This window comes from Megalopta genalis, chromosome 9 (genome assembly GCF_051020955.1).
Source record: "Megalopta genalis isolate 19385.01 chromosome 9, iyMegGena1_principal, whole genome shotgun sequence".
Taxonomy (NCBI): domain Eukaryota; kingdom Metazoa; phylum Arthropoda; class Insecta; order Hymenoptera; family Halictidae; genus Megalopta; species Megalopta genalis.
Window position 1 is genome coordinate 12926581 of NC_135021.1, and position 23549 is coordinate 12950129.

At 40.3% G+C, this 23549-nt stretch overlaps 3 protein-coding genes and 2 long non-coding RNA genes across 19 annotated transcripts in view; 3 read left to right on the plus strand and 2 right to left on the minus strand.

The window, feature by feature from the left end:
* Positions 1-279: 279 nt before the first annotated feature.
* On the plus strand, positions 280-6004 carry ktub (Tub domain-containing protein ktub). Its single transcript, XM_033471034.2, has 8 exons — positions 280-768; positions 1173-1308; positions 1476-1568; positions 1649-1824; positions 1883-2050; positions 2128-2473; positions 2547-2699; positions 2771-6004. Exons 1-8 carry the CDS (start codon positions 727-729, stop codon positions 2902-2904), a joined length of 1248 nt encoding a protein of 415 aa, XP_033326925.1. The 5' UTR covers positions 280-726; the 3' UTR covers positions 2905-6004.
* LOC117220759 (endochitinase) lies at positions 5764-14874 on the minus strand. Of its 5 annotated transcripts, XM_033471033.2 has the most exons (10): positions 10228-10348; positions 9722-9813; positions 9299-9634; positions 8768-8990; positions 8559-8682; positions 8275-8472; positions 7846-7927; positions 7574-7785; positions 7037-7402; positions 5764-6630 (listed from the first exon to the last, which is right to left on the minus strand). In XM_033471033.2, the coding sequence occupies exons 2-10, from the start codon at positions 9783-9785 to the stop codon at positions 6505-6507; spliced, it is 1731 nt and encodes a 576-aa protein (XP_033326924.2). In that variant the 5' UTR covers positions 9786-9813; positions 10228-10348; the 3' UTR covers positions 5764-6504. The 5 variants fall into 5 exon arrangements, with proteins under 5 accessions (XP_033326924.2, XP_033326921.2, XP_033326923.2 ...); XM_033471030.2 differs by lacking the exon at positions 10228-10348 and adding an exon at positions 14806-14874 and having other exon boundaries at positions 7574-7927; XM_033471032.2 differs by lacking the exon at positions 10228-10348 and adding an exon at positions 14806-14823 and having other exon boundaries at positions 7574-7927; positions 9722-9793.
* On the plus strand, positions 6542-6955 carry LOC143259993 (uncharacterized). The gene is made up of 2 exons (XR_013034059.1): positions 6542-6682; positions 6808-6955. It is a non-coding gene; the product is annotated as an uncharacterized LOC143259993 (long non-coding RNA).
* On the plus strand, positions 12807-17428 carry LOC117220762 (uncharacterized). The gene is made up of 2 exons (XR_004490344.2): positions 12807-13551; positions 13629-17428. It is a non-coding gene; the product is annotated as an uncharacterized LOC117220762 (long non-coding RNA).
* The window catches only part of LOC117220757 (uncharacterized), a 376568-nt gene continuing 368762 nt past the window's right edge, over positions 15744-23549 (minus strand). For 9 of the 11 annotated variants that reach the window (XM_076524407.1, XM_033471018.2, XM_033471017.2 and 6 more), the window contains 6 exons: positions 22895-23128; positions 21829-22350; positions 21163-21345; positions 20765-20867; positions 20470-20604; positions 15744-19537 (listed from right to left, as the gene is read on the minus strand). In XM_076524407.1, coding sequence (XP_076380522.1) covers positions 19425-19537; positions 20470-20604; positions 20765-20867; positions 21163-21345; positions 21829-22350; positions 22895-23128 — 1290 coding nt within the window. In that variant the 3' untranslated portion in view covers positions 15744-19424. Of the gene's footprint in view, positions 19538-19743; positions 19820-20469; positions 20605-20764; positions 20868-21162; positions 21346-21828; positions 22351-22894; positions 23129-23549 lie in introns of all 11 variants that reach the window. The other 2 variants (XR_004490342.2, XM_033471026.2) reach the window with 2 other exon arrangements.

Here is a 23549-nt window from a genome sequence, read left to right on the forward strand (position 1 = left end):
GCACAATATTCGCGAGCCGCCTATTTCCATGAACTGTAATTTCACTAGATCGGTACATAGATATAGGAAAACAGAAAATCTAATCAACCTTAGTGACCTAGCGATTGGTGACACCAGTTTCAACGGAAATATCCAGTTATTTAACAAAAAATCAGTTTTTAAAAGCATAAAATGAACTCATCGTAAAGTACGATCTTCCGTTTTCAATTGAGGCTCTCAAAAGTGTAGAAATTCTCACTAGGAGATGTTTTAAAATTACTCAGAGTAACGCGTTAAAAGGTCAAATGGTGCGTGCTTTTCTTCAAGTAGCTATCGAGATTTTTGAATTGTTCGACATGATTTCGAATATTCTTTTTAATCAAAATGAATTTATCGTAAAGTGCGATCTTCCAGCTTTAATTTGAGACCTTGAAAGCTCGAAAATTTCTTCGGTATTCGATGCAAACTGTGTAACATTATTCCGTAGCTAGAATGCAGTATTGCAATACATATGTATATCTGACTTTCTTAGACGTAGATCTCTGGCGGCAGATCGGCGAACTCATTGTTAATTCGATCAATGTGAACGAATCATAATAACGTATTGAGGTTTTCAATCGTGCGGTTGCCTAGGTAGCCATAGGCGACGAAATATGTTTGGCGTAAACAAACTAGTTTTCTGACAAGTTGAATTGTTCGGTGAAAATCAATCGCATATGACAGTTATCATTAGTGGGTATCGGCAAAATGACATCTCTAGATTTAAGGCAACAGAAACTAGAACAACAGGTACAGAATTCGATTCAATTTCAAATATGCTTTAATATCTTTCGTTTTATTCGTTCGACTTCGCTCATTTTTACATCTGAGCGATGCATATTTTTTTTAATATTTTGGAAACAATGAACCTTCACAGCGTTACGCATTTTTCACATGGAATAATTTATGTTGCGAATATACAATCGCGGTTTACAATCAATTAGGCGTTAGTTGTAATAACAAAGATTTATTATAAATTAGATTCAAAGTAGGTCACATTTAAATATTCATCGAATTTGCTCTACATGTAAGGTCATTAGAGAAAGCAAGCACTCTTTCTACGAGTTTCTATATTTTCAATATGTTATAGTGTAATGACATTTGTTTTCTCATTATTTCGATTTTTGTTACAAGTGATTTGTATTTATTTGCAGAGGCAATTGATTGCTCAAAAAATGAAACAAAAGAGACAAAGCGGAGCTAGTGGAATGGTTCAGGCATCTAATATATTAAGTACTCAACTAACAAGTCATTCCACTAAGTGGATGAATCCTAATAAGGAGCTCCGTGGTAATTTTGTAAAGTTATTAAAAATAAAATACATTCAAATTTCAGTGACTTGACTTTATACACTGATAGTACTGCAACTCAAAGATTTTAGATTTCTCTTTAAAATTCAAGTCTTATAGAGGTTTGACTCTATAATATACTCAATAAACTCTTTTGAATTTTTCCAGGATACGATGGGCCATTGCAATTCAACGTGTCACAGACAAATACAGAGTTAAGTTCATTCACAGAGAACAAGGACATGGAAGCTAGAATAAATGGTATAATAAACTAGTAACATTTAATAGATTAAATGTTTTCTACCCTGTAACTACATGTAACTACATGTCCTTTTGAGTAGAAGTGAGTGCAGAAGGAGGTTTCTACCAAGGCATGGAGGCTGCTGATTGCGCAGATGAGGAGTCATCGCCAATAGAAATACATTCTCCTTCTGAGTCTTTACCATGTCCTTCTCCTCTTAGAGTAGCTCCTTCCGATGGAGCCAACACATTTATCAATAGAGAGAATAATTCTTCGGTAAGCATGGTAACTTAATTGGAATAAATGGTATTTAACAGCATTTATATCACCTCAGAGTCCAGAACTAGAAGGGAACGTCGAAGGAAACATTGAGCATTTTGTACTTCAACCAGCAAATAAGAAAATGCATTATAAATGTAGAATAACACGTGATAGAAAGGGTATGGATCGCGGACTGTATCCTACATATTTTCTACATCTAGAGCGTGACTATGGAAAGAAGGTACATATTCACTGCACATAATTTTCCGCTTCAGTTCCTGAGAAAAATAGTTAAAAGAGTATTCACCTCCGTTCTAGATCTTCTTATTGGCGGGTCGGAAGAGGAAAAAGAGTACGACAAGTAATTATTTAATTTCTACCGATCCCACGGATCTTTCAAGGGCAGGAGAGTCTTATATTGGGAAGTTAAGGTCAAACCTTTTGGGGACGCAGTTCACGGTTTATGACAACGGATATTCGCTAATGAAGGATGACAAACGGGATGAACGTTTCAATCCGCGGCAAGAATTGGCTGCGGTAATTTATGATACCAACGTCTTAGGATTTAAAGGGCCAAGGAAGATGACTGTTATTATTCCTGGGATGACGTCGGATCAGAAAAGGGTCGAGATTTGTGCGAGAGATGAATCGGAAACATTGCTTGGTAAATAGTAATTATTGTGCTATTTCTTTTTTTTTTGGTAAAATATACAATCTAATGTCTGTTGTCTACGCAGAACGTTGGAAAACAAAGAACATGGACAATTTAATAGAACTGCACAACAAGACTCCTGTCTGGAACGACGACACACAGTCGTACGTGCTTAATTTTTATGGAAGGGTTACGCAAGCTTCAGTGAAGAATTTTCAAGTCGTGCATGACAGCGATGGTGTGTATTGTAGCTGTAGCTCAGAGCTCTTGGAAAATTTATCTGATTTTTAATTCAATGTTTTATTGTAGTTGACTATGTCGTTATGCAATTCGGCCGGGTAGCCGAAGACGTGTTCACAATGGACTACAGATTCCCACTGTGCACGCTTCAAGCGTTCGCCATAGCTCTGAGCAGTTTCGATAATAAGTTGGCCTGCGAGTAACAACCTAAATCCATCTGGGATTCGATCCTTACTAAGTATACACACAATGGGAAAATAATACCGATCGAAACGATCTACAGTGGACAATCAATAGATTGAACTGTCTTTATTTTATTTTTTTTAAATAGAACATCTAGGGACGATAGTTGTTCTACCGGAACCTGATATGTAACGATAATGAGTATAAATTCTGTGTTCACATTTCTTATATATGGAAAGCTTTTTTAAGTACTCGGTATACATGTTTTCTAGTTCCTTCGTACGTCGATAGGATAATTAATTGGTGGAGCTTTGTTGTTAACCGAAAATGATGACAGCAGCATAGTATGGGCATACGATGAATCGACAAATAACGTTCATACTGACAAGTCATGTCTTAAAACAGTGAAACATATCATGAAATTTATTTTGAACATATTTCATTGATCGATAGACCCATTGTTCGTTTATTGTTCTTTAAACGAGAAGGGAGAATCACGCGCGCTCAAACGTGATTAGAATTCCTGTACTATAATGATACTAATACACTGCGCAATTAACTGCCCAAGAAGATAAAAATATGTTTTCTTGCGTCGATAGTGAACAGAGTATGCGTTCAATCGGTTCCTTTTTAACTGGAAACGATTGATATTGTTACTAGACTGCAGAAACTTATGCGAATGTGTATTTCTAGAGAAAAATTTTTGACGGAATTAGCACAATAACAAATTTAATTTTTAATGAGAGCGAAATGAAACACTGAGTGTTGAATGTTATTGAAGTTGCTATTTTGATTACTATTTGATAATATTTTACAATGTAAAAGCATAAAGTTCTGCAGTCTGATGATCACATAATGCAAGGTTTATGCAAATTTTGGAGCACATTGAAACATAAAAGTATCACTTTGAGAAACTGCATTGGAGAAGGAGTATCTATTCGCACTTTACTGTTGGATATAAACGACTATTCACACTTCAACAAATTATCGCACTATATCGATTACTATTTTTTACACCCTTTTATTCGTTATTTTGCGACAGCATTGTTTTGTGTATATGAACATTATTGTACATTTTGAAGTGTCTTCAGCATTCGCACATATCCAAGTGATTGTTATTACAAATCATTGTTCATGGTATGCATGTATGTATAGGGTAAATCGTCTATCTCTGTCACATTAAATCTCATGTAAACTGTATGTTACGAAAATTGGGATAGTCTGTTTTCTCGTTAAATAACCACTGCAGTTTCAACTATAGCAACGCACAAAAAATCATGAATATAGCTTAAACGTACATAAATAAGTCTACAAAGTTTCATAAAAATATAATATGTTTGATTTGTCCAAAAGGAAGTCCCAAATCATGCCTTCTACGCCAAGTTGAAAATTTCTTGAACAGTTTTATTTATCTAAAAAATTTGGCACATAACAAATAGTTTATAGAAAATTTAAGGTGGCAGAGATAATTAGGTGATTCTTGCGAGTTTATCATTCGAGTATTCATGACGAAGTATTAGACTGCGGATTTTATGCATTTATAGCGAAACGAAACGGTAATCCGGAAAAGTTTAATAATACTGTTACACTATTTCCATTACAATAATCATTAAAAATAAAAATCAATTTTTCTACAATGCTCTTCTGCAATTGCACAAAAATTTTGATATTGCATACAAATCGGCAGTCTAACCAAGTATCATTCCAGGTACATATCGTGTATATTTATTTGATCGAGCTTATCCGAATTGCTCGTCCTTGTCATTGATGTATAAGATTTACGCGTTTAGTGGCAAAACCAAAGATGCAACTGTACTCGTGTGTGGTGCGGACAGAATTAGCGGACAAGCAAAAATTAATTAACGTAGAAAACGTTTTCAATGCCGTGCCTTTGTGTAACGTTGATTGACGCTAGTTACAATTGTTCCGAGGGAATCTGCACGCGACATTCGATACTCAGCAATACATGCAGTCCAGACAATATTTAAATAATATTCATACGCGTGTAGGAACATCTTTGAATAGTATCATCGGTTATAGATGGACTGCGGATTCTGATGCATACAAGTGTTCTATCGCTTATCAGAGAAATTGGTAATTTGCTACACGAATGAAATGATTTTCTCAGAAAATGAAAATTCACGTAATCCTCGTGTGTTGGTACTTGATAGTTTTAGTATTTTTCATACTTTGTACCCGTACTATTTTCCTCGATAATCTTGCATGTTGTTTTAAATCTATAAGTCTATTTTGAATCATTTTCCAAATCTACGTATGGTTTTACTTGTGACAAATCTTAAATGCCAAAGCTTTCAAATTGTTTATACACGAGGATTAACAATGAAAAATCCATAAAATGCACAAATGTCCGTAGTCCAGTTACAGTAAAAAGGGTACCCTTGTTTGTTGCGCCGTTGCAACAATCGATTTAATTTTTATCGAACGCACTGTGCAGCGCAGTGTTTTAATTATTCCTTTAAGACTGGAAGACTAATTGTTTCTGTGTCGCCTCGTGTTGCTCGGTTAGAAGCTCGGACTATTAACGATAGCTATACTTTTAATCCTATAAGCCGAGTGAGACCGTGAATGATCTGTAGTATTGCACAAGAGATCACGAAAAAGTGTTGAACGGTTTATATCTTTGTAAATTTTATACTCCCCGAATTTCGTTTATTGTAATACACGCGAAAGCAAAAAAAAAAAATGCGCGTCTCATCAAACCTGAAAGGTGCTATTATAAAAAGAACTGCTAAAAAATTGATTAGTCGAACGAGGGAGGGGAACCACTTTATATATATATATAACTATATATATATACAGTATATATATATTTGTAATTAAAGAAAACAGTATTAATATTATTTAGAACGCCAATTGGATATTTTATAATAAGTGTAATATTTCATTTTCTCATTTTCATATTATTTAAAATATTGAGTAGCTTTAAGGATACATTGAATGCCGCTTAAAACGCGCGCGCGTGTGCGTGTATTAGGAGACCTTTGAATTGAACAAGACCTGTAACTAGCTTGTCACGATGAATATTGTAAATTACATTCAAGTGTTCAATGGGTGTTATATTTTCGACGGTCACCTGGAAATAAATACAAACTGCAAGTCTCCTCTGCGTTTCCATTGCGTGATTGTTAGCTGTACGAGTACTTGTGAAACTTCTTTATTGTTCATAATTAGCGATCAACAAAGTGCGCGCAATCGCGCATAAGTATCGCTTATCGAACGGAATGGTTCGTTTCGTTGTGTGGCACTATAAAAAATAAAAGAGAGAAAAACGAGCGAATACGACGTTCGCGACCGGTTCGGCAGTGCCTGGGTTCACGTCGACCCAGTGCTTAAAAAGTTCGATTACTCAGCTTGCGACAAATGATTTATAACGTCAGCTGTCCGATCAGATGCAACGAAAAAATTTAAAACATTTAAATGGTCCCAATCATTGCCAATTGTGCAGTTGTCAGGAATGTCCACTGTTCCGTGGATTAACAAATATAAAAGCATAGCAATTTCACCAATCGTTTGCTATGTTCGAATTATGTTGTTAAGTAATCGAATCACGTGTTTTCAGTCCATGTTTTCTTTTTCGAAACAATAATCCAACTGCAACGTTATGCAGGCCTGCACTCCTGCCGGTCCGCATTGTCTGGCCAGTCGCAAATATTGTTCACCGAGTTCCAGATCAGACGATTAGGGCACGAGAACTTCACTGGCCTCCCATGAACGCATTCGTAGTACTGCGAAAGAGAAGGAGGAACGTCATCGTTAAAATGGGTGCGATACATAACTGTGAGTATAATTTTGGTGCTTTCGATAATCCGACAGAAATGATAAAAGATTTCTTAAAAATTGGATGTTGCTAGAAAACATTCTGAAATTTTTATTTAACGCTATGTATACTTTTTACTTCGCAGTGCTGTGGATGACAAGACGAGCTCGACAACCTCGCGATTCGGAAATTATTATTACGGGCTTGAAGTGACCTCTCGAATTTGGAAATGTAAGGTATGTGAAGAGAAACATCGTGGTAGAATTGCATAAATAAATTGAACGTTTGCATCACTCTATGTTAAGAATGACTCCATACAAATTGCATTTCTGTTTGTTGAAAATCAAAGTAGGATTTTCGGTTGCCGTACTTACTATGTTACAGTTTTTCGACGTAAGAAACTTGTCGCCATCTTTGCATTCGATCTTCTCATCCCCATTGTCTCCGTTCGGTGATTCGGTGGGTTTCCACTTGTTTGTATCCTCGGTGGTTGACGTTGGAGTTTCCGATGTGGACGGTGGTGCTTCCGGCTTCTTGGTGGTTGTTGAAGTAGATGGCTGTGTAGGTGGTGATGTTGTCGGTGGTTCTGTAGATGGTGATGTCGGTGACTGTGCAGGTGGTGGTCTTGTCGTTGGTTGTGTCGGTCGTTGTATAGGTCTCTCGACAGGTTTCGTCGAAGGTGCTTGAGTTGGTCGAACACCATCCGACGAAGGTGTGCTCGGTGGTCTTGCCCATTCAGGCTAAAAGCACCAGAATATTAATGGAGTTTCCTCATTTATCTCTACAGTGTATTTTGTTCATTGCAGTCTTGCAATCGCACCCCAAAAGAACGATTAAACGTAATCTAATCTAATCTAACGTAGTCTAATCTCTGTCAATACGTTCGTTAATTAAGCATCACGAGTTATTACCGTGGGGGTAGTGTGGAAGTTTTTGTCCGTAACAACGTATCCTTTCAAGCCTTGGTTGATGGTGTTCATCAGGGGGTTGCGTTCGCCGCAGAGTCCTTGGAAGTCGTCCATGTCGATGGCCCAGACCATGGCGCCTCCGTATTGCTCTTTCTTGATGAAATCGATCTTGTACTTCACGCTCTGAACGTCCTCGTAACCGACCCATTGCGTTCCTACAATTATCCAATTATTATTAAAATATTCATTCGACGACAGCATAGAATATGCATTACCTTGGTACGTGTAAGGAACTTTGCCGACCTCGTCGACTTTCCGAGTCCAATTGCTGCCTGGGGCTTGCAGCCTGGTGCAGATCTGAAAATGTTTCGCAAATCTCTTCGCTAATTTATTATAACATGGAAAGATCCTCTAGCTTCTTCCCGAATTCTTCGATTTGAAAGTTTGAGGAGTTTGCGACTTTTGCTCGCAGGAGTTTGAGACCTCTGTAAATCGGAACCCTTCTAGTTTGGTACCTCTAAAGATTCCAAACCTTTGAACTTGAAACCTACGACATCTCTGAAGGTTCTAGACTCTAGAATTTGACACCTTTGAAGCCTCCAGTGATGCGAAACCTTCGAGACTCTTGAAATTTAAAGGCTCCAACCTCTAAGTCTGACAGAGTAGATAGGAAGAAAAGAAGATTGCTTGCTAATTGACGATACCTCGTAATAAGAGAGAAATCCTTTGGCTCGAGTGTATTCGCCAGGAGCTCCTCCCCCAGCTTCCTTGTTGATGTAAGTTCCTGGCGAGTAATTGTTGTTGCTTTGGCTGAGGGTGAAGGTGCGACCATACAACGGGATTCCAACGATCAGTTTGTTGGCGGGGCAGCCTTTCTCCTCCCAAAGCTGGAGACCGTCGTGCTACACAATTGAACGCCCATTGTGTAATAAGAAACAATACGAATAGCTATGTCCTGTGCGGACTGCAAATCGTTTGAGATTCTTACGACATTCAATTTCTCGTATGCCCATTGATCATGGGGTCTGCGATAAAGAGGGCTGTGAACATCCGCGAATCCAGCCCAGTTGCCACGAAGATCGTAGGACATCACGTGGATGGCGTCCATGTTCCTGTGAACGATACCGATAGCGTGTTAATATTTTCATTGAAAGATAGCCTCAAATAAAAAATGGGGAAACACGAGTGTTCACTGACTGGCACAATTCGGGAACGTGATATCCCTCGTCCAAACGGAATTTGGCCATGGGTACCGCCATAGTGAGCTCCCACCCCTTTTGCTCTTTGTCAAAGGCGCGTCTTATCTCCTCGACAAAGTAGAAGAAGTGGTTCTTGTCGGAAAAGCTGCCACCCCTGTCTGCGGCTCCAGGGTACTCCCAATCGAGATCGAAACCGTCGAAGTTATACTTATGCATGAAGTCTGCGAACAGATAGAGGAAGCGTCAGCTTTCGCTGTATTATCTTCGAACGTGGACGAATAAAACCGCAAAGTTTCAAAGTGATATATCTGACAATATTTTTCTAATCGCCGAATCATCTGTACCGAGTTTCACAAGATCGAAAACACTATGAATTATTAATATAACCCGTAATTTGATTGTAATCTTGAATCGGACGGATACTTTGGTTTAGAAAAATTACAGTATAGTCCTCGAATAATGGCGAATAGATCCACGAGGTTTGAAAACGGTGCATCGAATAGTTTCTTTTTTTTAGAAAATGTCTTACCAACGACGCTTCTGATGAAGGTGTCTCTCCTCTCCTTCACTCCAACTAGCGCGCTATACTTCCTGCCGCCTTCTCCCCAACCACCGACTGCCACGGAGGTCTTCAGATGAGGATACGTGATCCTTAAATTGTTGAACGCTTGGAAGTTCTCCTGTTCAACGTCCAATTCTGGATCCAGGATCAATATCTCCCAGGTGACGTTGCTCACGCCGATGAACGAGTAGATCATGTGAGTGCATAGTTCGCCGGGGATGTCTTTGATGCCGTAACTGCCGACGTCCGGTCGGTAGATAGCCCAGTTGCTGAAGTAACACGCTATTCTAGCCGGTTGATTCCCTGGAAAATCATGAATCGTATTGGTCGACTATGATGAATCTTGGCGACCATGTATTTATCTTATCAAATACTCGAGCAAGCACTCACCTGTCGCAATTGCTAACGTTGCTAGCACCACTGTCAGCGAGAGGAGACTCTTACCTGATGCCATCTCTGCAGCTGAGAATAATGATGTCGATCTAATTGACATACAAAAGTTGTGTAAACTGAAATACTTGAGGACAGTTCTAGTCACACTATCTGACACCTATCATTAAGTTCGTGAATTTGCTCCGCTTTAACCACCGACGCTATGAAGATGATTTTGTCACAGAATAATTCTTCAGTCTCTACCAAACACGACGGTATATTTTTTTTCAATGAGATTGTAAACATTTAAAACAACATTCGAAGCGATGACTTTTAACTTGGTCGTTGTTTTCGGTCGAATGTTCAACTTTGATCATTTTTTGTGGGTACAATCGTGAAAGTAACGCGAGTTGTTTTTTACACAGAAGTATTCTACAGACTCTCCGAAATGCAACAGTATATTTTAAAATAAAATTACGATGGTTTAACTTTGTTTGAAAAACGTTCGAACCAAGCAAACGCACCAATTTCTCCGGTTATGTCCGACGTCCGCTCTGCTCGAGGATCGACGCGGATCTAGAAGATCGTCTCGAGTGTAGGCGGTTGATTAGCGGTTCCCGGGTGGTGGGTACGCCGATCTATCGATCGTGGCGTTGTTCTTCAAACGGGAGAACGATCCACGCCGACCGGTTTCCGCTAAAGCAAACACTGTGACATCCTCGCGAAATCTTTCTCGAATGGTTCGGTTTTATCTCACGATCGATTTACGTTGTTTTTTCGGTCGAGGACAAGTGCCTGGGCCTTCGGGATTATCTCCAGGATCTGCCGATCTCGAAACAATTTCTAAAAATAATGCGATCTTCGATCAACAATGTTTTGCAGAAATTGAAGAAAGACAGATACGAATTCATTAGCTTAATGAACGGTTCTGGAATGCGGAAGATAAGCGGTCTGCGTTTCTTACGCTTTTTTCCACTCATATTTGCATTTCTTTAACATTATTCAAATGCTAAAAAGTCGAAATTTCAATTTCCTATTATGCTTCGAGTTTTCCTGGCTAGTGAAGTAAAAACCTTCGAAATGTTTCATTAGAAACCAACAGAATTAATTGTCATTTTTCATTTGCATAAGAATAAAAGTGTAACCTACTTTATAAATGAAGGATCGGAAGAATTTTCTTCAAGTACACTCGCTGTGCAACATTTTAACGGTGAATTTTTTATATTCTGCCAAAAACCCGTTGTTCTCGCGACGCACGCTGAAAAATACTCGAATTCGAACGTTATTAGGGTCTTTCAGCGGAACAAAAAAAATGTCCAGTAGCTTTTTATCGTCGAATTCGTTCGACCAGGTTCTGCAAGGGGTGGAGTGTCCCGTCGACAGTTTTTACGGCCACGATTTCGCAGCTCGATCGGCGAAAAACGCGCAAAAAGTATTTTATCCGGCGGGGATTGGTCCTCGTTTTCGGTGCTCGAACCTTTGAAATCTTTTTTCGTCCCGATACGGACCTGTTTCAGTTCCTCGACAATTTCTTTATTGATATTGTCGTTTATTTCTATCGCTTCGTAAGTGGAAATCAATTTGATGCACATTAAAGAACACATTAGGAAACACCTATTCTGCGTTTCGATAATCAGAAAACGATTCTTACTGAACATGTTTCTCTTCGTCAGCTTCAGGTTTCGGGGAATTTAAGAAAAGATCAACTTTGATTATTTTTTCCGTTTTAACCGTGAAAGCTATTACCAACGATGCTCAGGTAGAACAATTTTGTATGCACTCCTAAATACAACGCTATATTTTTTAATAAGCTTATGAACATTTAAGTACGTTCAAACAACGTTCAAAGAGGATATGGCAACGCGCCAATTTTCTCAAATATCTTTCTCTTATAAAATAATAATAATTTAACCATTTATTCGTATACATATACGGGACGATCATTTGTAACACAGACGACATAAAAGCTATCGCACGAGTCAAATTTGAAAAGAGTTAGAATAATATAGAATATTCAAAAATAATAATAATGAGTGAGTGAAGGCATTGATATAAATACAATGAAATAAAATATAAAACAGAAATAATAGCAATAGTGGAAGTCAGGGAGAAATATGGTAGAGTAGAAACAAAGGAAAAGAAATGAGAATGAAAATAAAATCCAACAATCGACCTCCGATTATCGAATTGCAGAGATAAAATTTATTGGACAGTGCGATTGGCAATTATTTGGCGACCGCAAGCGATGATGAAGAACGCTTTGTTTCAACGAAGCACGACCACGATTGCTTTCTTTTCCCGTAAAAACTTCGGAGAAAAGAAAATCGTTCACCGTGAAACGTGTCTCATGGTATATCCCGAGGTTTTTATTCGATCATCGACAAGGTTCTGCTTTTTAACGAGATAAATCGTTCGCCTAAGCTCGCCGCTCCTTAAAGCCAAGACGGAACGGCGATCGACTCGAGGATCGTGGACAAAGAACGGTCCACAGGAAGATCGAGGACCGTCCTTGGGACATCGAGGAGAGTTTCAAGTGAAATGGAGGAGCTAGATAATGGTCGCCGGTTCGCGAAAATAAAGGAAGATGCTCCGTGGCCTCTCGGAAGGAGAACAACGGCGGACAAGACGGAGAGAAACGAGGCTCTTTCGTCGCGCGAATTAAAATGCCGGCTGCATCGGATCCTTCGGCTACTATTCCGCCGGATGCACCGCGAATACAAACGCAGCAGACATAACCCAGACCCTGAGGAACACTTCCATCTGCTCCGATAACTGATCGCACCTTTTACTCGCCGCAACTTTCGTGAAACATGCAGTGCACGTAGAAATCGCATCCCTTCGGAAAATTATAATGTCTCTATTGTTGCGTCCGCGTTAAAATAGATGGTTCCTAAAATACGATTGTGTTCGCCTCGATAAATATATTTTATTTGTAGTACTAAATCCTGGATTCGTTAATTGAAGAAATTTCTCTGAAAGTGATTATTAGTAACGTGCTGATTTTAGTTTTTGCTATTGTCCCTAACGAAAAGAAAATTCACTTCAACATTGATGATTTTATAGAGTTAAACTATCTAATATTTTCAGAAGCTCGAATGTCTAGTTTGTGGTTGCTTTGTATATTGTAATCATATTGTTTTCACTTTTTTAATTATTATTATTATTGTTATTATTATTATTACTATTATTATTCCTATTATTATTATGTTAAATTTTTGTGGAAATATTGAAAGGATATCTGGTCCGTTGACGTCAACAAATTAAATGAACTGTTGCATCGTGTTTCATTGAAAGAGAGTATAGCAAAATCCTTGGAACAGTGAGCAAAATGACGTCCGCGTTTCCTGTTTACAAACGGCTATCTGAAACGGACGATATCCCGAGTCCAGCGAATCCATTAACAAGCATTCAAACGTAATATTGATATTCCCGACGGGTGGAGCGGTTTCGTGACGTTTGTTATTTTTGTTTCCGTGGCTTCGATCCAGGAAGCACGAGGTGCGTCAACGTTTACGATTTTACCGGTTGGAGTTCGCGATAGATAAGAGACACCGGCTACGTGTTCCGCTATCACTTGGAATGTCGGTCACGTCGGATTAAATGGAAGGCTGTGTATCATCATCGATCGATGCCTCGTGGCCCTGAGCTAATCGAATCCACGAACCGATGCGACGCGACAATAAGAATCGAAGCTGAAGGGAGCATCGATCTCGAGCAGGAAGAGCCTCGAGAACGTCGAACACCGCGCCGGAGTCCTCTACGCTAGCTCTCTCGATGAATACTGATCGAAAGTAGCGCGAATTTCATTGAGAAACTGGCAGAGAGAATCGTCCAAAAGCGTAGAACAAGTTAGGATTGATCCATCACCTGATTTCTAATTTCAATCGCAAAATTCTACCTCGTAACGATCCGCGTCATCTTTCAGAGCTCGTCGAAATCGTTGCAGCCGCCATCGGAATGACATCGTTTCGAAAGCGACTTCAGCATCCTTCCGTTCAAGCTGCATAAGAAGCTGCCACAATCAGCTGATTGTTCCCGAAACGGATCGCCTTCCTAATCTGTCGAAGCAAGTCTCTCGTCGGAGACTCATCACCGACAACAATGCTCTCGGCCGGCTCAACTTCTATGAAAATGAATCCGCAGAAAATCCTCGTAGCATTCACAAACGACCTTCGAGCCGGGCCAAGGGGAGGAAAACAAAGAAATCGAGGAAAGAAGCAAATGAAAAAATCGAGACAAAGCGAGTGGACCATCGCCCACACGCGACTTGTCACCGGTCGTGGCGGAATTCCAACGTGTCCATGTGTAAACAGCCCAAACGACGAGGGATCGACCTGTCGATTGTGCCCCGAGATCTCTGCGATTCGGAACAGATAGATGATCGCAATTAGCGAGGACCAGTTGTTCGACGGTGTTTCGATGATATTGATTTTCTCTCGCGTCCGCCATTCAGCTGTCCGATAAGACGCTGATGGCCGTAGCAAGTGATAAAGTTTTGTATTCGAAAATGAAAGAATACAGGCAATATAATGTATGGTAAAAAATTCCAATGGTAGTTGGTGAGATAGAATCGAATATTAATATGTGCTATGAGATGAGATTTTTGAAATTTTTATACTTTCATGTAACGACAAAAATCGAAGTGGCAATTCCAGGCGAGACAGCCTGTATTAACAGCGATTCACACCTTTATTGTTACACTTGTTCGTCTAAATTCTAAAGAAACTTTTAGATCTCACGTCGAAATCAATGTAAATTCGTCAGGAAGGAATGTTGAGACGATGGAAAACAAAAATGTCTTTGAAAACATTTAAATGGTTATACTGTTATGAAAAAATGTACCGTCGCATTTGACAGGATCTGTAGAATCGCACCATGGAAGAAACATGTCTGTAATTTGTTCGATTCAAGCACAAGAAATTTTTAAAGCAGGAAATTCGTTTTCCGATTAAGATTACTGTTTATCTGAACGCGGAAAAAAGCTTCGGTTTCGAAAGAAGTGCAAACAAGTACGTAGAGTGTTTTATTTTGCACGATGTGTTGTGCTGATACTTCTCCGAAAAAGCGTCGAGACCGAGAGAAAAACTGAAGAGAGGACTCACCTTCGCGACCACCGGGTACCACAGAAAAATCGTGGCTCCGGCCGTGGTTAAGCTCTCATATATACCCAGGTGGACCTCATTAGAATTCAGGTGCAGGGGATCTCGCACGATTGGCTGGTTCGTCGACCCTCTGCCTCCCGTCAACGACGACGGGACGACCACCATCCGTCACCAATCGTCATGTTCGTTTTTCGTTTCTAGTTCGCCCCTTAGATAAGATTGTCTATTCGAAATTAGTGGATCTTCCACTGATATAGGAAATAGTCGATTCTATGATTATCTAGCTGATAATGTGCAATCATTCTTTGGGTAAAAAATTGTTCGGTAATTTTCTTATATATATTTTTTATGGTACTTTGAATGGATCTATTGATTTTATTATTAGCCATACATTGCCATCCCAGGATTTACAAGTTAATGGACAATGGTTCTCAGAGAACAGTTCTTCCATTCAGTCTTTCCTTATCCGAACCTTAATGAGCAAATATATTCAGACGTATTTAAATAGTGACGCAGTTCGTAGTTATTTTGAAAAAGTCGTCAAAGCCAAATATGCATAAATTGCCAACAATTGTTTTCCCTTTGCAGAAATCTCCCCCTTCGATGGTATAACTTTTAAATACATTTCTCGTCACGTTAAATTAAAGTCCTTGAGCCAGAAAATCCTAAGATCAACAATTACGTAAAAAAGTCACAATACCTTACGACACGAGCCCTGTTGCCCAATTTATCAGTAACGTCAATTTATCGTTATCGCGTACTCGATAAGGAAACGAACGTCAGAAATTAAGGGCCGGTGAAAACGGTACACGAAACGGTACCGGCCGACTTTACCCCGACGATTCCCGAATTCTTCGCCTTTCAAATTCTGCCGTGTTTCGGCGCGATCGAGTGATCCAGGGGGGAGGGAGGAGGACCGGTTCGAAGGAAGATCGTCGTTCGTGTAATATGGATTTTATTTTATTCGTGTAACAATAACAGTTCCTGTTTCCACAGTGTTAGTTTCTCTTACGGTAAGAATGTTTCGACGCGGAAACCAACCCTCTCGCCGATTTCTCAGGCACCGTGGGCCACTTTAGGGGGTCGCAGGGGGGTTCTCGCCGCATTAAACACCTGATAGTAATCAGCGTCGTTTCTCGAGCATTGACTCTCTCTCTCTCTCTCTCTCTCTTTCTCTCTCACACTCTCTTTCTCTGTTTCTCGTTGAATTCGCGACGGAAGCGGTGAAAAACGGGGCGCGCGAACGAATCGGATCCTTCGTCCGCCTCGCGACGATTTCTCATCCGACCGCGAGGATCGGTCGTCGATCGTCTTGTAAAAAATTATCCCTAACGTCGAGAAATCGATCGACTGGAACTCTCGATTGATTTAGAAACGCGCGCGCGGGGGCCTACCCTTAATTATCATGATTAGCGAGATACCGTTCTCGTGGCCGACACAACGCCGCTACGATTTTTCTTCGTTTTGCAATCCTTACGGTTAAACTGTTTTGTGCTGTCGGGTTTTCTTCGCTTTTCTTGTCTTATCTGTAATTGACGAGAACAGTCGCCGCGTGTCTCGCGAACGAGCTGCTGGCTGTAATTTGGCACTCTTCGATGCTGTCCGCCGAGTCTGAATCCTGCGGAACATTCATGCTGGTTCGGCGAACGCGGTAAACGCTAATTATTTTGGTTGACATTGGGAGATGATACTGTTTCTTCTTCTGCGCCATTATTGCGTCCCTTCAGAATTGGTCTACGAGCTTATTCGAATGCGTCTGAATGGAATTCGATTGTTAAAAAATTCAAATACTGGAGACGAATTAGTTCCAACATCGAAGCTCGGTCCACGAAACATTGCTGGGGTCACCAAAGACCCCAGCAAGTTGGAACTATTTACTTCTGTTTGACTGTACTCTTCGCAAAATTCTGCTGGAAAATAATTTGCCAAGGATTGTGTAATGAATTTAATGAATTATTCTCGATTCAAAGGACGTTTGTTCGTGAGCCCAGCGGCCATGTTCCGCAGGACACGAACGCGGTTTCCTCTGCTTCTTCCTTTGCGCTTTTACAACGAACAACGAATTTTACCTAGGAGAAGAGACCTTCAGAAGGTAAGAAACACACCGCTACGTTAAACGTTACGTCGTGCAGCGGGAATCAATGCGGAACGCTATTACAGGACGATTCTAAAGCGTGTGTATTGTATATATGTATAGTATGTATATATGTACATATATGTAATTCTTTATATTACACTGTCCAACGAATCTTGCGCATTTGGTAGAATTCGGGGCGCTCCAAGATCTATGAGAATTAGCTAGTTGTTGGACAGTGTTCGACGACAATCGATTGCGTTCAACTGGAATCGATCTTGCGGTTTTGATCAACGACCATGTTTTCTGTTCATCTTGGAATATACGAAATAAACGAGCAAGGAATTTGTGGGAGTCAGTGAAATCGACTGGGATTTATTTCAATTCAATTTTATTAGACACCAGACATGGGCAAATTTTATTCAGAATAAAAATGAACTGTATAACATGTGAAAAAATTATTTCCAACAATTTATCTTATTTGTATGATGACACAGGACATGGAAATTATTTGCTAATAGCTTTGAATAAAATTGAATTTGATTTGGAGACGTTCCTCGAGTATACGAGAAGTTATTTCGTTCCATAAATAAACGATTCGAATGGTTACAGAAGAAATCATTTGCTGTTTCAACTTAATTAACGTATAATTATTTTAAGGATAGTTCAAGGAAGAATGTTCAAGGATCTCAAGGGCTCGAGATGAGAAAATCATTGATCGATGTCTGCAGCCGCGACATCGTGTCCGTCTCAGTCGTTTCAACGTTCGCGACGGTCGCAGTTCCACAGTAATCTTTGTTAATGTCTCGCTATGTTGCGCAGCTCGTAGCACCTATCGTAAACGCAACCTTATATCCTACCTTATATCGTTACCTTATACCCTAGCTTTCGGTTCTGTCGCGTCTTAGATCGCTAATGCTCCAAACTCAAACAAATGTACAACATATCGAACGTTTTTCGAAACATTAATCGAAGTATACCTTTTCGAGCGAAGGAGCCCGATTCTAATTATAACGTTAACACTTTGACGGACGTTCTAACATCAATCTTACATCGACTCATTAAAATATTCGAAAAAATAAAGCAATTCAAACTCTTCGAAATCCTTCCGGACAATCTAATTAAACATCAGTATTGTTCCGACTTTTGTTACGAGAATGATACAGTAGGAATTTACAATTGCAGACGCGAAGCAGTTTAAACCGTAATTTCACGATGGTTCTAGCCGTCAAAGGGTTAACAATTTCGCGATTCGTTATCTCTTAGTGCTTCATTGTGCTGCCTCGGCGCCCCAATCAATCGTCGTCGCTACCGACAGAGTCTCTTGGAAGCATTTCCTGTCAACGAGAGGCGAGGACGAGACAGAGCAGCGCTGAGAACAATAATTCTCGATTCGCGACAACGTTCAGCAAATTTTAATGAGCTTGCTGTCGCTGTCGTGGTGATCATTCACACGGTGCCAGAAACTCTATGACACTATGTGCTTCATCCGCTCGCGTGATATTTCATATCCTAGTCGAAATAAAAACATTATTAGACTTTATAGATAAATTTTAGATTCGCTGGTTAATTTAGTTGAAATCTAACGCGCTGCACGAGTTTCGCAGCACTCATAGTTTTCGATCTGTCGGAGCATCGAATAGTATCGCAAACAGCGAAGAATTATCGTCCGTTCAAGAGGAATCGACAACGTTTCTACTTCATTTTTATTATAAAAATTCATCAGTCCGTAGCGTCCGTTTGTTTTCGTTGAAAGCTCTGAAAAAAATCCGAAAGTTCGAATGCTGCAATAATCGTGCAAGGCGGATTGTTGTAAAATTTGTCGAAATTCCGAGTAGAAAACAGTAAATCGATCGAACCAAGGCACGCTTGCACTGAACGGGGGCCAGAAATCGTTCGAGAAGAAAAGAACACGTATAGGACAACTGAGAAGCTCCTTTATTTGACTGGCGAGGTGCCGTTTATCGTTATCCCGGGCAGAGAACTCGTGCCGTTTCTACGTTATTTATACAACTCAACTATTTATACAAAAACCGACCGGTCCAATCGGCAATAAAACGTCCATCCAGCTACTCGTTCACGAAATCGATACCAAAATTACCGACTAATTACAGAAGAAGAAATTAGAAGCCTATGGTACAAAAACGGCACGAATTCCTCTGTCGGTATTTTCACCTATTCTGAACAGTATACCACTACATCTGTTCGACACCGAATACGCCTAGCTCTTCTTTCGTTATTAGTTCTAATTAACCGATGATTATGTACAGTATATCGACGCAAATAAAAAAACGCCTCATCAAGTCGACTTAACAATTAACACGATTTTAACGCGGCTCGTTTAACGATGAACCGCGCGTCGATCGTCGATGACTCGAGGAAAGATGGTTGTTTTTCTCTGTTGTTCCGGGCTGGCAGTTAGTTGATTTTCTTTGTGCTTCAGAGGATTTTCCCTTATAGTAACCGAGTGTGTTGTCGGTGTTGTTTCATGTTTTTCTTTATTTTTTTTATTTTTTTTTTGTTAGTTCTCGAAGGGTGATCGACCTTACGAATAGTAATTTTCTCTTTGCTGGTAGATTGGCAATGGCGTCACTGGCGACAGGTCCTCGTCGTCTAAGCTCGATTCGGTTTTTAGAGGCAGGGTGGCCAGGGCTTTTACTGTGGACCAACAAACCTAATTAATCTCCTCTTCCGATCTAATCCCGTAGCGTTAATCTGCTGGAGAATTAATCTCTCGCTTCTTAAGTTAGGGTCGCCCTGCACGGTGGGGGCAAATAACATCAAATTCAATTAAAAATATCTTATCGGCGGAGTGTAGTATGCGAGGGGCTATGAATAAAATGAAAGAAAAAATATAAACAAACCTGAAAAACGATAATATGATGTGCGTGTCCTATATGGGAGGATGGAGAAAGCATGTCAGTCAGTGTGCCTGGTTACCTATACACAGCACAAACAATCCAAACAACACTCTCTACGTATGACGGTACTAATCCTATGTATATAACATCGGTAAAAGCTTCCGCGCGGCGAATTTAATACAAATCAATTAAAACTCGGGGGTAAAATAAGTCACGAGAACGCATGCCAATGAGGGCTCCGTTTGGCCCGTGAACAGAAATTCAAGTGGAAACATCAATTTTCCGAGAGTTAAACAAATGAACCGCGAAGAAAATAAGAAAAATCAGTCTGACGAGATAAATATGGAACGCAAACAATTAGCAAAAATTATTGGAAATCTACTTCCTATGGACCCAACTTTATCTTCTTGCTTTTTTAAAAGTTGTATCGCACTAAAACTGTTGCAAAAGTCTTTCTTGAACGCAAAAGGAAGTAGCTTCGCGACTAGATCGTTAGCAAAAATCGTTTGTCTAACTTCTCAGAACACAGAGATGTACAACGGATAATTAAATAAAAATAACGGAAAGATAAATTGGTAGAATTTCGCAAGCATAAATCGCCCTCTGCGGTAGAGACAATCAGAGGTTGAAAGGAAGCCACTCTACACGTTGGTCATGCTGTCAATTTGCTAGACGTTGTATTCGTGCAAAATGAATCGAACACGATTAGGGAAGGTTCTGGAAACGTACCCGCCACCATTTTACTTTTCTCCATCACTTGCTTCGCCAGGATCTGATTCAGCTGCAGGATGTGATCCCTCTGACGTTTCTCCTCGACCACCTTCCTCTTCAGGTTGTCTGATTGTTCTACGTTAATATTGTCGTCTGCAACATTTAACGTGACTATTGCTTAGTAACATTATATATGGACAATATATTTCAGAGCGCCTACTTAATTCATTCCATTTTATAAATAGCGGCCATGTTGTAGCCTTGTCAATCATTTCCACGTTTGGATACATGTGTATGTAGATTGTAATAATACCGTTTCCATCCGATGCAGTGACAGTTGTTTCCGACAGCATTTTTCTGATAGCCTCAGCCTTCTTCAGACGCTGCTCCTGCTCCTCGGCTGATAACTCTGGGGTCTGGAATAAAGATATTATTATATTAGATTATTGTATTATAGCCTGGAATATTCTTTATATATATATCTGTAGAATATTTATTATTTATTATATATATATATATATATATATATATATATATATATATATATATATATCTGTAGAATAAAGATATTATTACATTAGATTATTGTATTATAGCCTGGAATATTCTTTATATATATATCTGTAGAATATTTCCATAATAGACATCTTTCATTCTGCAATAAAACAGCTTATGCCAACGTTCAAAACGTTCAATTGTTAAGCATATTACCTGCTCAGGAATATATCTCTCAGGAATGACGATCTTATTCGGGGTGCCGAGTAGCTGATCGATGGTGCTCTCATTGTACTTGAGTTCTTTGTGACTCAACGTCGACCTAACGACATCCGGAGCATTGATCCTTGGCCTGAGCGCTCGCTCCATATCCAAATCGTCCCTCGCTCTTCCCATTCCCTGCGTAACGTAAGATTAATCTTGAAATTAGGGTTCCCGCTTTCTCTTTCTTCGCAGACATGGTTAATAAGTCGAACATCGTGTTAGTCACGTCCAACTCGTACTGTGTGTTTAGATAATAGATCGCGTGAGTTAGCGCCTTAGCTACCGGAAGTCTATGAGCAGCGGCGGGGTGGCAGGAAGTACCCTAACTCCTGTGCACACCGTGCGGTGTATTCTGTTACATACCGCGCGAGGCTGTGGTTTCTTTCGATCGGGGTAAAATTGATTGAAATTGTTAAACTTTTCCATACGTAGACAGAGATAGATTATAGCGTAGTAGAATCCATCAAATAGTCTGCATAATGGATAAAGTTGAAGCGATTTACGGGAGAGCGGACAAGGAAGCGCGACGAAATCAAGAGAAATTAAAGAAAGAGCAACGAAACGTAGAGATGATGGGGGAAGATAAAGAGCAACCAAATGATAAAGAAAACAAAATACCATCTTCGAGAACGTGTCTTCTAAGTCGAGGACGGGTTTGCTACTGGATACGGTATAATGGCGTCTTTTTTCTCGCGGGATCTGCCTCCTCCTAGGGCCCTCGACCTTTTTCTCGGTCATCTCCTTGATGATCTGCTTAGCAGCCTCGCTCTTGAACACCGGCGACAACTGCGGCGAGCACGAGGTGTTCACGGTCAGGGTCGAACCGAACGGTCTCTCTTGCGTTTCCGGTTTCATCGGTAGCTCGGGGCTAACCGGATCCAATGGGCTCTCGGTTTTCCCGGACACAGGGCTATCGTAGTGTCTGTACTGCGGATAATATTGCTGCTGGTGCTGCGGTTGGTGATTAGGCTGCTGATGATGGTGGCCCGACCGGATCATCGGCGAGTAATTCTGATGGCACGGGCTGTACGATGGGCTGGTCGAGTAATTTGGCGAGCTCAATGGAACGTGCGAACTCGAGCCGAGGCTCTCCGTGTACGGTGACAGCGTGCTATCCGAGCTGCCGTCCTGACTTTCGAACTGTCATGATCGTTAAACAAAAGAGGAGGTAGAGTGACCGTGCGGGAGCAACAAAATCGCGGGAGTAATCAGAACAAATGGATGGGGAAGCTGAGTCGAGCGATGACTGGCGACTAAACTGCAATTCTTTGCACGGATTACCTTTCTTATCTGAACGAATCTATTGGATAAATTGGTGCCATTTTGTCGTGAAGCTGTTTAGCCGCGAGAGCGAGGCAAAGTCAACTGACCTATTGGAATTTTCTTTTCTTTCCTAGTCGTTGGTCATGGTTAATTTGTGCACACGATAGAATATATAGTGAAAACAAGAATATTATATGAACGTAAAAAGGTCATGCAGTCTATCGATGAAACTAATGGTTATTAAAAATTTGTAAGTCTTCTGCAATTTTTCTGCCTAATCGTATCTTACTCATTCTATCACTAAGCAAACTTGTTTGTCTGTGATCTAAGTGCTAGATACAGGGAGTAAGTATCGCCTTTCTGTTATTTTACCATTTTGACAGCTTATTCGTATCGATCTTGATAGGGAACGCCAACTCACCCTGACTTTGTTTCGCCGGGCAAGCATGCTCCTCAGGGCGTGCATGCTGTCGCTCCTCGGCGGAGGCACCACCGGACCCTGATGAATCTCAGGCTGCTGCTGCCGTTGTCCACCGAAGCCTCTCGGCAGCGACATGCTCCTTTGGAACTGCACGTCGTCCAAATCCGTCAGCTGGACCGTGCTCTGCGCGTGAATCATCGGCGATTCTTCGACCACTCTTCCCAATTGAGCCTTCTAAAAGTAAGTGAATCAAGAATAGAGTCGACCGACACGATCCAACACAATACTCATCGATCTCTTTATCTGTGTGACCCTGACTAATTGTGTCCCGATAGAAACAAATATCAGTTGTTGTTATCCAATTAGAAATTGATTTCAATAATCGCTGAGGATTTCTTCATCCCTCACAGATGTCCCAATACTGAAATACAACTTCGCGGGTTGGCAGAAATGACACGATCTGACATAGAATATGGCACTTTATCCTGTTATAAGTTAATTTAATTAATTGCCGTGGATTGGTTTATATAGATCTCATATGTGCTGTGATACTGAAGTGCAACTCATGTAGACTCAGAAAACTGCGATCGTTTCAAAATTGTCTCCTAACGATACTGGTATTTATTAATTTTGTAGGAATAACACGATTCATCGT

Bases quoted from the DNA above. Each gene is read 5' to 3' on its own strand.
- ktub (XM_033471034.2), top strand. From the start codon at position 727: ATGACATCTCTAGATTTAAGGCAACAGAAACTAGAACAACAG. The intron at 1,309-1,475 runs GTAATTTTGTAA...GAATTTTTCCAG, and splicing joins TCCTAATAAGGAGCTCCGTG to GATACGATGGGCCATTGCAA. The intron at 2,700-2,770 runs GTGTGTATTGTA...GTTTTATTGTAG, and splicing joins AGTCGTGCATGACAGCGATG to TTGACTATGTCGTTATGCAA.
- LOC117220759 (XM_033471030.2), bottom strand. From the start codon at position 9,785: ATGGCATCAGGTAAGAGTCTCCTCTCGCTGACAGTGGTGCTAGCAACG. The intron at 8,473-8,558 runs GTAAGAATCTCA...TCAATTGTGTAG, and splicing joins CATACGAGAAATTGAATGTC to CACGACGGTCTCCAGCTTTG. The intron at 7,403-7,573 runs GTAATAACTCGT...TGGTGCTTTTAG, and splicing joins ACTTCCACACTACCCCCACG to CCTGAATGGGCAAGACCACC.